The 15991-nt window shown below is 40.8% G+C and overlaps 1 protein-coding gene across 1 annotated transcript; it reads left to right on the top strand.

The window, feature by feature from the left end:
* Positions 1 to 5198: 5198 nt before the first annotated feature.
* On the top strand, positions 5199 to 15904 carry ACTA2 (actin alpha 2, smooth muscle). Its single transcript, XM_069019630.1, has 9 exons — positions 5199 to 5286; positions 7848 to 8019; positions 9720 to 9848; positions 11193 to 11303; positions 11798 to 11882; positions 11967 to 12128; positions 12374 to 12565; positions 13468 to 13649; positions 14458 to 15904. The coding sequence occupies exons 2-9, from the start codon at positions 7891 to 7893 to the stop codon at positions 14599 to 14601; spliced, it is 1134 nt and encodes a 377-aa protein (XP_068875731.1). The 5' UTR covers positions 5199 to 5286; positions 7848 to 7890; the 3' UTR covers positions 14602 to 15904.
* Positions 15905 to 15991: the final 87 nt, after the last annotated feature.

Here is a 15991-nt window from a genome sequence, read left to right as displayed (position 1 = left end):
GAAAACATGGGGGGAGCTGCTCTGCTTGTTGCTATCAGTCTGGGAATGTGTTGTCTGGGGAGCTGGGGACCCATTGTGGAGGAAGGACCCCTGCACTCTGCCTGTCCCACACAACTCCCATTCCTTGGGAGTACAGGACTTGTTTTCCACACTGATGTGGTGGGAAGATGTCATTTACATTTTGACCAGTTTGGATAGCATGTTACTGCTGAGGTTCTAATCATCTAGGGCAATCTGGCTCTTGAGAGATGTTCCAATGTAACAATATTATGAGGCCTTATCTACAATGTAATTTTGGACAGATCTGTCGGCATGAACTGTGACCAAGCTACTGAGGTGCTGCTGATAGTTTGCACACAGTGGGTCAGAGCTCTGCCCTGGCCAGTGGCCTGAGGGCTTATTCAGGATCTCTGCTGGATTTGCAGCTCTTGGTATAGACAGTATTCCTTTGACTATCTTCTGATATATTTGATGTTTTCTTTGTAACATTAGGCTTTTCTACACCAGTTGGAGTGTGAGCTATGGGTGATGCCTCACAGGAAAAATGAAGAGCTCATTTCTACAAAAAAAAAAAAATTGTTAAGGGCACTCAAAACTATGTATTTAAACTTGGCAAATTTATGGAGGTAACAGGTGAAATATATCTGCATCTATTATGCATGAGGATATGGGTTCATACTCCTGTCTCAATAATTCCTTCTGCTGTACATAAGGAAGCAGAAAGGATATAGAAAGAAAATTACCACTGGAAGCATCCCATTTCTTTCCAAGCATCTGCTATCAGGAAATCTCAGAGACAGGATACTGAGCTATATGGATATCAGCCTGACCCAGCAGGACTTGTGCTTATGTTCTGTCTATTTATCTAAGGATGATGGGGGAGACATTATCTCATTTTTACTTTGAATATGTTCCTTTGATTTTGAATGAAGGATAATTTTACCACATTCCCATGGAGGAAGATACCTTGTCAAGAAGATGAAGGAAGGTTGTGGGTTAATATTCTTCATCAGCCTACTTCAGAGGCCCAGGCCCAGCTGGCAAACACTGTCTCCTCTAGCTCTTGAAGAGCACTGACAAAACTATTTTCCAAACTTTGTAGGTTCAAAATTGCTATATTTGAAAATGATTAGAGCAATTTTGTCTTAGTTGTTAGAGAGAGACCAGTGCAAGAGCCTGACAATCATGGAGAAAGCTAATCTATGGGTCTGACAGTTTATGGTTAATCTGACACTTTACAGATGCTTACTATGTGACAGCTGCAATGAATCAGGCTATTAGAGTGACTTTCTGCTCCCTAAAGCTTATTTATTCCTGTCTTTCTCAAAATAGGGGATAGGGATGTGTAAAGCCTATCAATGAGATAGAGGAGAGGGCCTGAAGCCAGACAAACCAAAACATTTAGAGATTCTGCTAATGTTACGAAGATGAAAGGAATCCCCAAATAAAAAGGAGCCAGAGACATATTTAGCAGGGCCTCATTCCTAAACAGCCAATTGGATGGAGGCAGGAAGGTCTCCACACACATCTCAGAAGCTGTTTTCCCTTATAAAGTAAAGCAAAGGGATTACTCTATTCACAGTCTTCTATAGACTGGGATAAGCCTGCAGCTTCTGTCCTCCTTTACCAAAAAAGTATGGCATCTACACACTGGTGCTGGGCCTCTGTGCTGGCATTCTTCAGTCCAGCTGGAGCCCATTTTCTAGGCATGGTTGGCTCTCCTGCTGTTGTCAAGTCACAGGCACATTTTGTGTCCATATGGCAATCCACACAGGTTACTGAAAAGGAAGAACTTAAGGAAGGTGTAGCTAAGAGTTTCCACTGATACATTGAAAGATGCTTCAAGTCAATAGGAGAGTTCCCAATGTAAATTGGAGCTTTGCTAGTATCTCTATTAAGAGATCAGGGGGAAAGATGCTAAAGAGAGAGACAAAATTCGTTTTTCCTCTTCTTTTTCTTTCTGCAATTGTACTCCAGACTGTGATGCAGACTGCAAAAGGGTTTAGCATGGAAAACCGAAGAAGTTCTCAGGGGAAATTAAATAAAAACCATAGATTATGGCTATGGATATGAAGAAAGAACAAGAACCTTGGGGTATAGACACACCAGGCAAATTGTGCTGTGTAGATTCTGTACGTGAAACTACATGATGAGTGGGATAAGGATTTACAGACAGGCAGCAGAAACTGGTGTTGGAAGTGGCCTCCAGAGGGAAAGCTAAACTATCTTCAGGAATGGTGTTATGTTCTTTTTCTTGAAAAACAAACAAACAAACAAAAACAAAGAAAAAATCCAAAGCCCCACACCACATATATATATATGTGGGCTAAGCTCTTATTTGTCCATAGCTGCAGAGGAGGGTTCCGAGATTTGATCCCCAGCATTTAGTCTTGATTCTCAGAAGACGTTTTCTATTCAGCTCTCTTTAGGTTTTCATTCATGTCTCATGGTGAGTCCATTCTTCCCTCTCCCCCTGCCCCTGTCAATGACCTAAGTTACTGAGAAGAAAGGTGTAAGCTACTAATGTAATCTTTTCCACGTGTGCTTTTATGTATAGAAATATCTGTGTGATCATAACTTCAGCATGGAGTCACTAAAAAGAAAATAAATTCTTTTATTCTATAATGTCCCTGGATCTGGACTGACCTAATTTCCTTGTATAGTTCACCTGTTTGCCTTCCTTCCTTCCTGCCCCAGCACTTTCCATAACGTCCCACTGCAGAGACGAGCTGCCTGCTGAGCGCTGCTCTTCATTGTGCCCTGGAGCTGTGGCTGGGCAGCACCTCTGCATTTTCCTGTGCTGTTGCTGTGTATCCATTCACTCCTGCTCAGTCAGCCTCTGGGCTTATTTCTTCCTTCTAGTCTGCCTATGCCTGTCCCTAACAATATTCTTCATATGGCAGGTCCTTCCAAACAACTGGTGTTTACTCTGTATCTCCATATCCACTGCTGCCTGCTTGGAGTGAGACTGTGTCAGCCACATCTTTTTCATGAGCACCCTGAAATCTTTGGTGCCCATGACAGGGAAGGAGATGTGTGATCCTCACCCAAATAACCACTCCTCAAAGCAGCCATGGGTCTGCTGCTGCCGTCATTGCCACCAGCAGTAACTGTGGTATGCACCAGGGTAAGGTTACAGGTATCATGGTGAAGCTTAACAGAGGTACAAGTCTCTGGTATCTGCATGGCCACTGTCTCCTTTATGTTCACAGAAGCCTCTTGTAGAAAACTATTGCCTGTATTTCTAGTTATGCTGAGCACTGTTGATGATGCACCAGTTCTACTGGAGGGTTGTTTACTTGGCTCTGCAATCTCACATGTGCCGTACCCACCATAGCACAATCACCACTAAGTTTTTTTGGGAGTGTGAACTTCTGCTCAGTAAGGCAGAAAGTTTGGATTCTTCTGAATCTTTCTCCCGGTCTGGGTATTTTCAAGGTATTTCAAGGACGATGTTTCTGAAAACCTTGGAGTGTGTTTCTTCTGATCTAGAAGGTAATTGGTGTTTGTATTGAAATCAGACATGATACTGCATTGAAGGGTTCTGCTGTGTGAAATTCCCCTTCCCCTCGACCAAGGTTCCCTGATCTAATACCATATGTTCTATATGAGGTATGTAAGTTTTCTTGGCTATGTTAGTGAGTGTTGTTTAAAAACAAAGAATTTGAGTTTGGCTGTCCTTTGAATGTCAGTTGGAGATATGCAAAAAAGGGCCTGTTTAGATCCTCAGCTTTGAGTTGCTTACCTCAGTGGGATTTTCTTTTCCTTTTTTCCCCCCTTTTACTTTTGTTTCCTTTTTTAATATTTGTGTCTTTCACCCTGATGATGGAAGTTAAATAATAAATAGCTTTTGCACAGCTCATGTTCCACCACTTGTTAGCTTCTGTTTCTGACTCTCCAAGGCAGTCGCATTCCTTAAAAGTTCCTTTCCTTAAAAGTTAAATTCCTTTTGGTGTTCAATCCATAATTCTGCCTATTTGTTATCTCTACTAGTAGCTTATTCCTTAAATTTTCACATCAGAAAAACTTTCACTGTGGTTTTCTGGGAGGTTTTCTTGCATGAAAACTACTCAGGCAGCAAGCACTCCATAAACAAACGCACGATGCCTCTCCCTGTTGTAACAAGACTTGCGAAGCAAGGATCTCACTTGGATTCCCACATCTCTCTTGGCTTGTATGCTTGGAACACTTTTGAATTTATAAGGTTTAATACTGGAGTTAAGAGATGCTGTTTCTGGTATTTTGTACAAACTTGATGACAAAATATTGCTGGCTGTGATAGGGCTGCTTCACTAGAATTTGCCTGTCCAGAGAACAGTTGGCTACAGCTGTAGAAATCCAGGCCTGTGCTGAAAATAACTTGTACAGTGTGACCTGTTCCTTTATTTGCTAAAAACATGTTCAGTGGAAAAGATAGCTGGGGTTATAAAATTCAACAACTGTATTATGAGCAATTTGAGATGTGAGTTTATGACAGTCCAGGCTTGTGGCCATCAGTAGAGCAGCACTAGGGCAAATTTGGGCCACAGGTCCTAGGGTTGGAAAATAAGCTTTCAGAGAAACAGAATGGGTTCTAACTCATCACAGTCCAAAGGGGATCATAACAACCTTTTAACTGAACATTTTCACAACCTTCAGAGACTTCTCTGTGAACCTTGTACAACAGCAGGTACTTTTTTTACTACCCTTAAGCCTGTGGGCAATATTTAATATACAAACCAAATGCTAAGATTTTAAAGAGACTTTGTAGGAGAATTGAGCAGCTGTTTAGCTGGCCAGAAATATTTATTCATTGCTTTTATCAAAAACTTTAATGACAGCAAGGTGTTTCTTTAAAAAGACCTTCCCTGTTATAAATGACTGCTCTTCCAATATCTCTTCTGCTTCTTGGATGTTACTGTGAAGTCCTGGACCTCTCTTGTTTGAGCACATGGCCCTTCTGCCAGAGGGAATCTATTATGGGCACACTCTCTCTGTATTTTAGCAACTCTCCTGAAGTTTTAAATTGTTTATCTTACTCAGCTGAAAGTCTCCTCCTGTTTCATGAGCTCTGCACTGGAATGCAGTGGAAGAGACCCAGGGCCTGTGGCCACCCAGATTAGAGTTTTTTGTATTAAGGTCCCTATATGGTTTTGTTAGAGACTTCAGCTCTGTCTCTGTCTGTCTCTGCTCCTTGTTTGGGAAGCTAGTGGGAGGAGAAGAGCTGAAGGGGCTATATAACCTCTGAGGTTTCAGATACAGAGTGTACCACCCTAGAGCAGCCATCCCCAGCCAAGCGCTGTCAGGGTAAGTGGCACGGAACCAATGGCATGATTTACAGATTGCTGGAGGATTTCAATTAAATAATGTCAAGTGAAAACTATTCAGGAGGATGTACTGCTGTGCTGTAGCTTGCTTAAGAAACTTACTACAACTGAGTTGATAAAATACTTGTAGTATCTATACTGAGTTGTCTTTATTTTATATTTTGAAAGGAAAAGAAAAATTCTACCCTAATAATTTTGCTGATTCTACCAGCACTTCAGCAACTGTGTAAAAAAATGGTTTGGGTAATGTCACCACTGGAATTGCAGCTATATTCTGGTTTAAATGAACCCGTGTGGCATTGGGGTGTTAGTTTGGGACAGGGTTCCTGGTGGAGTATGTAGCAGCGTTTCTTAGCAGATTTGCTTCAGTGATTTTAATCGAGTGTAAGGTGAAAGAGTGTTTTGTGCAATGTGACTGCAAGAAGAGCTGGGAGTATGCAAATTAGCAGTGTCTAATAGGATAGAATGAGGATGCATGTGTAGTCATCCTTGTCTCTATGTGTATGAAACTACTATTCTGTAAAATGCCAAACGTTCATTAAGGAACAGGCTACATACAGTACTTCTTGTGCAGCTGGAGTTCTCTTAATAATTTGTTGTGGAGATTGGTAAGGTGATTGATTATATTTACATGTAAAACAGGGAGAAGAAAGAGGCTAAAGACTGTACTGTTTTCTTGGGAGAAAAATTTCCTTTCTTCCACGGTACTCAGTGACATTTGCTGCTCTAAGATCTTGTTACTGCCTGCAATGGCAGTCCTGAGCTCTAACTCATTGGTTGGTGGCAGAGCCCTCTGTCTGATTTTTCAACTTTTTGTGCTTTATTACTAAATATGGTTTTCATTTAGAGCCCAGTAAGCTCAGAAATGTAGCCTTTCCTGCCCCCTTCTTTCCCCTCCCCCAAGTGATTTTTGGCATTGCATTAGCTGCATTGGTTTGAGCAACCCCCCTGACCTCAAACGCTGTTCCAAAAACAGACAGCTGAAAAGCGTATTTCCTAATTAGGAAATGGTTTGTCCAAACCAGTCTGTTCATTCATGTTAGATAACAATTGTACTCCATTCAGTAAATATTTTAATATAAAGAGCTTTTCCCCCCAGGAGTTTAATAAATGAAAAAATTGCAACTTACTTTCATTCCCCAATTATAATGATAAAATATCTGGAATATAAAGTTAGGATTTCCCTATCCTTGTCTTCTCCTGGGAGCTCTGCCCACACAGCCTGCAGGAGCAGGGTTGCAGCCATGTCTCGTGGCTGCCTGGCTGGGGAGAGACAGAGGATCTCAAATGAAGGATTTGGGAGAACTGTCCATGCTTGTTCCATCCATTGCAGGGGCTAAACAGATTGTGGCCTCCCTTGCTCATTGGCCATGGCTCTTGCTGACCCCATTCTCATTTCTGCCTCCACTTCCAGTATCCCTGCAGCAGAAGGTTTTGGAGACTGCATGTGGAGCCAGCTGGTCCATGGACGTCAGCTGTCTCCCTTAGCTGTTAACACATTGCAATTTGTTGAACTCTGCATGGAAGCCCGGGCTTGGAGCGGGCCAAGTGATTCCCTACCACGCTATAAATTGCAAGCAAACAGTTCTTCTTGAGTCCTGGTATTCAGTGCTTGTTTCTGTAATTGACTTTAATACAAAGCCTTCAAAGCATTTTTATTACCCATATTATCTTCCTGTTGCTAGAGGAAGAAAACAGTCTCTTTTTACTGAGCCAAGGAGCCAACATAAATTGTTCTGTCACTCTACAAATGTAGTTTATTAGCTGCTTTGAAATGATGATAGAGACCTTATGACCTGTTTTTAAAACACATACTGTCTCTGGCTTAATTTTAAAAGTGGGTTTATTTTTCTGAGTGATTGGGGAGAACTGGAAAAGGCTTGCCTTTTTCTTTTCCCCCTTTTTTGTTTGGAAAATTTCTACCTTTTTAAAAGATTAAATGTAAACTTAGTTGGCCACCTTCACCAATGGATTAATATCTGCATCAGGAAAACACCCCTGGTACATGCATGGCATTTAATGTAGTTAGTTTTTGGGAAGGCCAAGACTGGAAGGGGAAGTTGAAATGCTCTTACCTTTGACAGGTTATCCACGTGTGTCAGGATTTTGTCAGGGTGATAGAAAAGCAGGAGAAATTGTGCTGAATTCAATGCAGAATTCAATGCAAATGAATCTTTGTTTTTGCAGCTGTCAGTCCAGTGTTCTCGTTTATCTCCTTCCCCCAGCCGTGGATTTCTGTGACCAAATTTAGATAAACATTTGCTGCTCCCTGAACTCTCTGCCCATGCCGCAGGGCTGGAAGTCTCCTCTGGAATTCCCTGGATAATCTCTAGTGTGCACAGCCCTCTGGCAGACATGGTTGAAACCTCTCACGCTTTCAGAAGGAAGCCCATTCCCTCCCATGGCCCCACAGTCCTTGTGATTCCCAGACCGGGGCCATACCTCTCCTTGCACGTTCTGGTTGCTTTCCTAGAGCCAGGGTGGCTCTGCTACCTGAGTGTTTTTTGGTTTTGATTTAATTCTTCCCTGCTGTTTTCATAGAGCTGTTTTCTGTCTGGAAGGCCAGTGGACACTGCTGTAGAAGATGTGTGAGGAAGAGGACAGCACTGCCCTTGTTTGTGACAATGGGTCGGGGCTCTGTAAAGCTGGCTTCGCTGGAGATGATGCTCCAAGAGCAGTTTTCCCATCCATTGTGGGTCGTCCCAGGCACCAGGTGATGAACTACTTTGGTTGTTTCTTACTGGGCTTGTAGAAGGCTTTGTTGCCCTGTCCCTGGCTCTTCACCTGAGGGCCATCTGTGTCTGGCACTAGGCCAGCCTAGGGTGATCTGTGTAACAGTCTTTCCAGGCAAAATGAGTCCAGCAGTGCACTCACCTGAGTCAAAGGAAGTCTCTTGCCTTGTGAAAGGAATCCTTTTAAAATTTTTCACTCCCTTCTGTGACATCTTTTCCCCGCCCCTTAATTTTGAATTGCCCAGAGAACTTGTTGATTAAAACTTGTTTAAAGAAACCCCACCCAAAACCCAAATAAGCCCAACACAGGAACATCTGGAAATTCTGACTGCCCTTAAAGCTGATAATAGGTAATATGTGGAACACTGAAGGAGGAAGCAGAAGTTTTCAGTCAGCTTTCTCCTAGCCCTTTTGACTTTATTCATTTAACTGTCAGAAATGGGCACCTGTCTAAGGTTGAGTTTCTTTAGCCTCAAGGTTTACATTTGAGTATATGATGCATTCCACTATATTTTAATAGTTCTCAAAATACATTTATTGTCTGAGCTGTTAAATACAGAGAGTTTATGAGACAGATCACCATTAGCATGAATCAGAGAAGCTTGTCTAGATCACAAACTAATCCAAGTAATTAGCAGATCCACCTAATTGCTTGTATGTCACCCAAGGCCCTGGTGGGAAGAGGCAAGCTCTTTGTAAGATGTAGTACTTCGTATACCCAGTAAATGCATTTTAAGTTCCCCAGGACTGGAGAAATACCTGCCTTTCAATATGAAAAGTAGGACTGGAGGGTCAATTGAGGTCTCTGGGAATTACCGTAATTTAAAAAGTGTATTTAAATGCCATTGTCTGTAGCTAGTGTGAATGATATTAACTGCTCAAAACCAAGCCATGAAGTTACAGTGGAAACAAATACAGATTTCTAGAACATTTATTTCCTGATCATGTAGGATGAATCATCCCATTAAAAATTGCAAATCTGGGGTGCCTGTTTTTAAGACACAGAGTCAAAGATGCCAAGGTTTGGAGTCTGTAATGACTAAGGTCTGATAGGAGTATTATGCACTCAAAGCATCCTACTGCATACTATTTTTTTTTCATTATTTCTGACTTTAACATAATGTGTATCCAGAGTAGTTTCCAGCTTCTGGTCCTTTAACCATATCTACAGGATTCATAAAAATACCTGTAAAGAAGCCCATACCAGTAGATTTAAATTGTCCATCCTTAATTACGGTATTATGGCATTCAAAAAGAAGATTAAAAAATGTTGAATCTTAAGCTTTGGGAAATGTGAGGTGTGTATTGCTCCATCTTGACCCTTAGATGGCACAATATCACTTTCTGCTTTTACTCCACTTTATTACCATTTAGCAGACAGTTCATCCCTAAATAATAACAAACATTAACACAACTCAATTTTTCCACTTTATCTTGATGCATTTAGTACTGTACTTGTTCTGTTTACTTAACTGTAGTGGAAACATGAACTCCAGAAATTTAATAACCAATCATTTAATATTGGCAATTTAAGAGCAGCACACATTTCTCCATTTGTTAGTATCAGTAAACTATGTTGTAACTAGTGTAACTGGCAACTGGATTTATTTCACAGCTGATATTCTGTCTACTTAATGACACTTTTCCCTGAGAGACTAATGCAATTTGTATTATTCTGTAGGGTGTGATGGTTGGTATGGGTCAAAAAGACAGCTATGTTGGTGACGAGGCTCAAAGCAAGAGAGGAATCCTGACCCTGAAATACCCCATAGAGCACGGCATCATTACAAACTGGGATGACATGGAGAAGGTATTTCAGCTTTGAAAATTGATGTGTACCACTGGTAAACAGAACTACTTGAACTAAGTATTTACAGAATATCCACTAAATTTTATATTAAATTGTCATGCTATTAAGTATGGCTCAAGGAGAAGCTTATTAACAGCCAAGGTTAATGTGCATGTAAAGCTGAGTATCAGTAGGAGTACTTCCAAATTGTAATTGGGAGTTCTTTTACTCCAGCCTGATCTTTGCTAGTTACTGAGAAGGGGGTGGGGGGAGAGAGAGGGCAAGGAAGAAAGAAAAAGAATATATCAATTTTCTAGTAAAAAAATGGAATTTAAGAAGGTGCCTGTTTCTGCAAAAATGCAAAGCATGTATGTGATTCTGATGTGAAGGGCACTGTTTATACACATACTTTTTAATGCTTGAAAGATTAGCAATATTGCAGTGCCATGCATCCATTTCACAGCCAGTATTTGAATGAAAGGCTTCCAGAACCATGTTTATAGACATAGTCTGTACAGATAACATAATTCCTAAGATTCCAAAATGGGATCTCCATTTAATGTAGTTCTTGAAAATAAGGTTATTTGGAACAGTCAGGACATCACAACACACTGTAAGTGTATGGAGTCACACAGCACTTAAAGAGTCTCAATATTGTAAATTTCACTTGAAAGCAAAATCTTTTACATGCCAAACATACTAACCAGTCCCTAATCACCACAAGCTTGAAAACAAACTTAGCAAAAAATTCTTTGCCTTCAGACTGAAATCTCTGGTTGTTTTACTTCTTATCAGTGTATTAACCTCCTCACTGCAGTCCACTTGGCCTCAGAATTTTACAACTTGTAGGAACAAGTCGTGTGGAAGTGATAAACACAAGCTGACTTTCAACCTCACAAGCCATTTATCTTCATTTCTTTTTATGAATTCTTGGGCTGGCCTGTACAAACCAAGAGATGAAACTGTCAAGAGACCCATTGTCTATTGACCTCTGTGTATGTTCTCTGAGTTGTTCTGGAACTGTTTACCTTTCAGTTTCCCTTCCTTTCCTTTCATTAGTGAAATAGCGTTGCTAGAACCAAGTGTGTCCAGTTCTGTCTTTTCTATTGCAAGAATAATATATTCATTTTCATTAGCTTATGTGTCCTCAAAGTAAGTTGTATATTACTGGTAGTAAAACCTGAGGATAGTGGGTTTTTTCTACAGTTATTCTGGTAGTGTCTATGGAAGCAGTAAGATCAACTGCATGAGAAACATCACCAGCCTGTATCTAGAGCTGTAAGCAGAGTGCTGGAGCAGAGTGCTGGAGCTCTGACCTGCTGATTGATGGTGTTTCTTTCCCTTGGCTTCACTCATTATCCTCAGATCTGGCATCATTCTTTCTACAATGAGCTCCGGGTTGCACCTGAAGAGCACCCGACTCTGCTGACTGAGGCACCACTGAATCCCAAAGCCAACCGTGAGAAGATGACCCAGGTAAGCTCACAGGAAAGCTGTGGAATAATCCAACCTTTTCATTCAACAGGTTGTGGAGGTCATCATTCTAGCTAGTCATGCTGTCCAGCAGTCTGTCTCTCTCAGTTACGGAATATGGAAAGTACGTAGTGACCACCTGTCATATCTACATATTATTACATATAGCTTAGAAAGTCACTGTATCCCCTTTGAATGTGAGTACTTCAGTCTGTCCAAACTTTATGTCATCTTAATCTGTTTTTATGCCCAGGCCCCTTCCTAAATTATCTTTAATATGTGGATCTGGCTATATCAACACTATAAAGGTATAGACCAAATGCAGGGAGATATCTTACAGGACAAATACTTTTGGATTTAGATTTTGTATTTTCCTTTCTTGTTTTTACCAACCATTGAGAAATATGAAAATCTTGTATTTTACCTCTCTTTCAGTAAATTGCTTCAACTAAGCTAAACCCCCTAGTGCTAAGACAATTATTTTAATGGCATTTCAGATAATGTTCGAGACGTTCAATGTGCCAGCCATGTATGTAGCTATTCAAGCCGTTCTGTCCCTCTACGCCTCTGGACGCACCACAGGTAGGCCTCAGGGGAACATGGCACACATGTTTGAAGTAGTTCTACGAGTATGATGGGAATGAATCGTGTGTTCTCTTCTCAAAGGGATCGTGCTTGACTCTGGGGATGGTGTCACCCACAATGTGCCCATCTATGAAGGCTATGCCCTGCCACACGCCATCATGCGTCTGGACCTGGCTGGCCGGGACCTGACAGACTACCTCATGAAAATCCTGACGGAGCGAGGATACTCCTTCGTGACCACTGGTAAGGACACGCTGCTGGCTGACAAGGAGAGTTGTTCACGTGCGATGTTTCTACTGGCCTTAGAAGGACTATCAGTGGTCCTGCAGTTGAATAGGCATGAGAAGGTCTCCAGCATGAAAGTCCCTTGAAAGACTAGCAGACAATTTGTTTAAAATATGAGAGTGTTGGAGGATGAAAGGGAAGAACCAGTCAACATGTCTGGGTCCTTCCTGAATTCCGTTTTAAAGATTGAATCCTCTTTACAGCGGAGCGTGAAATTGTCCGTGACATCAAGGAAAAGCTCTGTTATGTGGCCCTGGACTTTGAAAATGAGATGGCCACTGCTGCATCTTCCTCCTCTCTGGAAAAAAGCTATGAGCTTCCTGATGGTCAGGTGATCACCATTGGGAACGAACGCTTTCGGTGCCCAGAGACCCTCTTCCAGCCATCTTTCATTGGTAGGTTCAGTGACTGCTCTGCCGTGATGAACTGCACAGAAATACCACGTCCCTATTTCCTTTTAGTTGTGCTCCATTACTAACTCACCCAGACCTAGACACGAGTGTGTTGTAGCACCCATTATAAAATAATCTTTTACAGCAGAACTATTAATATGGTAGATAGAACTTCATGTCAAACAATTAGCCAAAATACTTTCCCAAAATAAACCTGAAATGTTTATTCTTGCCTTCTGGCATTGGGCCTGTGCCATTTTGTATGTCTGAATGTGCTTGCCAGGAGTGGGAAGAGGAGGGAGGGGCAGGCAGGCAGCAAGACCTACTTTTATTTTTCCAAAAGACTGCTCCAAATTCTGAATCCATGGTTCATTGCCTTTTCGGAGCAAAGCCAAGACAATGCAATGCTAATCAACATCCATGAAGGCAGATTTGCAACTAGGTCACACAGAAATCCAGTGTCAGTTCTGCCAATAGGCAGAATTTCAGTTCAGAAATAATGTAGTTGCATACCTAGAGGTATTAGGACATATTTTGACTGTTCTGTCTCTGAGTTGACTTAATTTGAAAAGAAAGAAAAAAGAAAACAAATTATTCCAAGATCATATAAGGAATTTTTAGGACAATTGAGATTTCCTGCAAAAGCCTAGTGGAAACTTTACTGTTCCACACCTCCAACTTTCTTTTTAAGGAGGAGGTGGTGTGTGTAAGGGGGAGAGAAGGGCTGTACACAAAGGAAGTCTTTAGCAAATAATTTAGGCAACTGCAGAATGACTTTCCAGATTTCCAAAGCTCTGAGACTGATGTCTTCCAAAGAGTCACTAAATATCATGTCAGTTCTGTGTTAATAATTTTAAGTCTCTGTATGGAGTTGCTTCCTCAGTGTTCTTCTGTACCTTCCCCAGGCATGGAGTCTGCTGGCATTCATGAAACCACTTACAACAGCATCATGAAATGTGACATAGACATCAGAAAGGATCTTTATGCCAACAACGTGCTGTCTGGAGGCACTACAATGTACCCGGGTATTGCAGACAGGATGCAGAAAGAAATAACTGCTCTGGCTCCCAGCACCATGAAGATCAAGGTATGTATGGTACAATCATTTGTAGACTGTATGAGCTGGCATTTACAAAGTCCTCAAAGATGTAGTGAAACATGCAACGCTTTACAAAGTAAGTGCTTTTAACATATTTTGAATCACATCTGGATTATCTAGCAAATAATCATCACCTGGTAACTTTGGTGCTGGAAGAAGAGAGCCTTTTCTCATTGCCTTGTTCATGTTGAATTCTGCCAAATGCCCTAATGTGGCCGAAGAACAGCATGGACCCAGCAGCATGATTTTTCCTCTGGGGCTGTATGTGAGCTTCTTCAGCCCTTCTAGTGTGATGGACATGGAAGAGAGGAAATGCTGGTTTTGTGTTTGGCTTTCAAGTTTGAAAGAGACCCTGAAAAACCAGTTTTCATTCTGTTGCTTCAAATCTTCTGTTCTTTGCTTTACAAACATTTTATCAGCTATACCAGAAGGAGCACTCCATAGGTCACTGATTTTTTCAAGCCTTTCTAGACTGCCATTATATGTTTCCAGAGCAATTATCTTCCCTTTTCTCATATGTGCCTGGAGGTACAGGAGTGCGCCAGGGATAGGGGTCACTGAGAAGACTGAGTCAGGGGTCACTGAGAAGGCTGAGTCAGGCAGAGAATTTGAGGGAATAGATTTATATAACAAATTTTAAACTTTTCTGCTTGCAGCAATGGATAGCTGTAATAGCACTAGCATATATAGGCAGTGTTTTTGTTAATATCGTATATCACTGCTTTAGGATTTTTGTTTAAAAATGTATTTTATTTACAGTAGTCAGTTGTACTTAATGCTTTTATTTCTTGAACAGATCATTGCTCCTCCTGAACGCAAGTACTCGGTCTGGATTGGAGGTTCTATTCTTGCCTCCCTCTCTACTTTCCAGCAGATGTGGATCAGCAAACAGGAATATGATGAAGCTGGCCCATCCATTGTTCACCGCAAATGCTTTTAAATTGCTTTATCTTTATATGTCTCCTTAGTGTGAATGTATTCAGGGAAATACATTCTTATAATTTCATTCCATAAATCCTTCATCGTAATTAATCAAATTAATTGGATACTGTGTATTTCTTAAAATAAATTTTAAATATGTTATGAAATTGCTGCTCCTATTTAAAACAAAAACAAAAGGCAAGACGTGCATGAGTGCAGATGCCATTACAGCTGGCTTGAAGCTCCATCTTGTGACATGAATTTATTATTACACTGTACTGGGCTTAACAGAAACGGAGGTACCTTTAGCTCAATGATACCAATGCCAGAAAATGCTCACCTATCAGGCTGCATGTTCTCAAAGTTAGCCTCAGAAAACATTTTAATCTGCAAACAGAACCAGTCGTGGTTCTTACAAAGTTCTGGGCAGTACCAAAGGAGCACAGCATCTGTTCAGTATCAAGATGAACACGGGCACCCTGCTTTGCATCTGCTCTATCCAAAAATATTATCTATCCACATCATTTCTTACTTCATAGCTGTCATGCTGGAAAAGCTAATTTATTACAGTGCTTGGGCCAGCGGTGTATGGTGGGTACCACATCAATTCTGTGTTTTCTTTAAAGAAACAAAACCTGTTCCTTTGGGAGCATATCTGAACACTAATAGTAGGTCAAACATATGACTTTCCTATTGTATGCCCTCAGGATGAGTGCAGACTATTCTTTTTATTTTGTGATTTCTAGCAAGATCTAAAGGGTAATTAAGCTGGCTTAATATACTTTCTCTTCAGAACATCTTTTTTTTCTTAGAGGAGGGGAATAATGTGTTCAAAGTAGATAAAATAATTTAGACAACTTCCTTTTTCTGTGATTTTTCTGATTCCATTTATAATCTTAAACACATCAGCTAAAGGTATATGCATAGAAGCTGGATCCAGTAACACTGTCTTAGAAGTATATAAATATGACTAAGGAATTCACTGAGACAGACCTGGAAAAGGTCATTTCTAAGGAACTTGCTGCAATCTGTATTCAATAGAGTTCAGGATAAAGGATGCTATTTATGTTTGTTAACTTGTTTTCCTCTCTTGACTCAGTAGTTTACCTCACTTGCCTGTTACTTGTTATCTTTCAAACTAAGCTCTTTGCAACAGCACCTGTTATTTACCATGTCTGCATAACCCTGGGGTTCCAGATCTTGTCCAGCTTCTGACTGTTAGCACATGTTGCAAACCTCTTTGTACTAACCTTATTATTTAACGTATAGGTCATCTAGACTCTTGGAACAGTTACTAAATAAACTCTTGTAAAAGCAAATAACTTTGTATGGTTCTTCCTTCTAACTCTGTCTAGATCTTTTTATCTCACTCTAGATAGATCCAGGGAACCCTTTTCAGGATAAGAAGT

Source organism: Aphelocoma coerulescens, chromosome 6, assembly GCF_041296385.1.
Source record: "Aphelocoma coerulescens isolate FSJ_1873_10779 chromosome 6, UR_Acoe_1.0, whole genome shotgun sequence".
Classification (NCBI taxonomy): domain Eukaryota; kingdom Metazoa; phylum Chordata; class Aves; order Passeriformes; family Corvidae; genus Aphelocoma; species Aphelocoma coerulescens.
The sequence above is the reverse complement of the archived record's forward strand: the minus strand, read 5'-3'. Positions and strand labels throughout refer to the sequence as shown.

Excerpts from the sequence above, each read along its gene's own strand:
- ACTA2 (XM_069019630.1), top strand. The coding sequence starts at position 7,891 with ATGTGTGAGGAAGAGGACAGCACTGCCCTTGTTTGTGACAATGGGTCG. Across the intron at positions 11,304-11,797 it reads ACCGTGAGAAGATGACCCAG|ATAATGTTCGAGACGTTCAA; the intron begins GTAAGCTCACAG and ends ATGGCATTTCAG. Across the intron at positions 11,883-11,966 it reads CGCCTCTGGACGCACCACAG|GGATCGTGCTTGACTCTGGG; the intron begins GTAGGCCTCAGG and ends CTCTTCTCAAAG.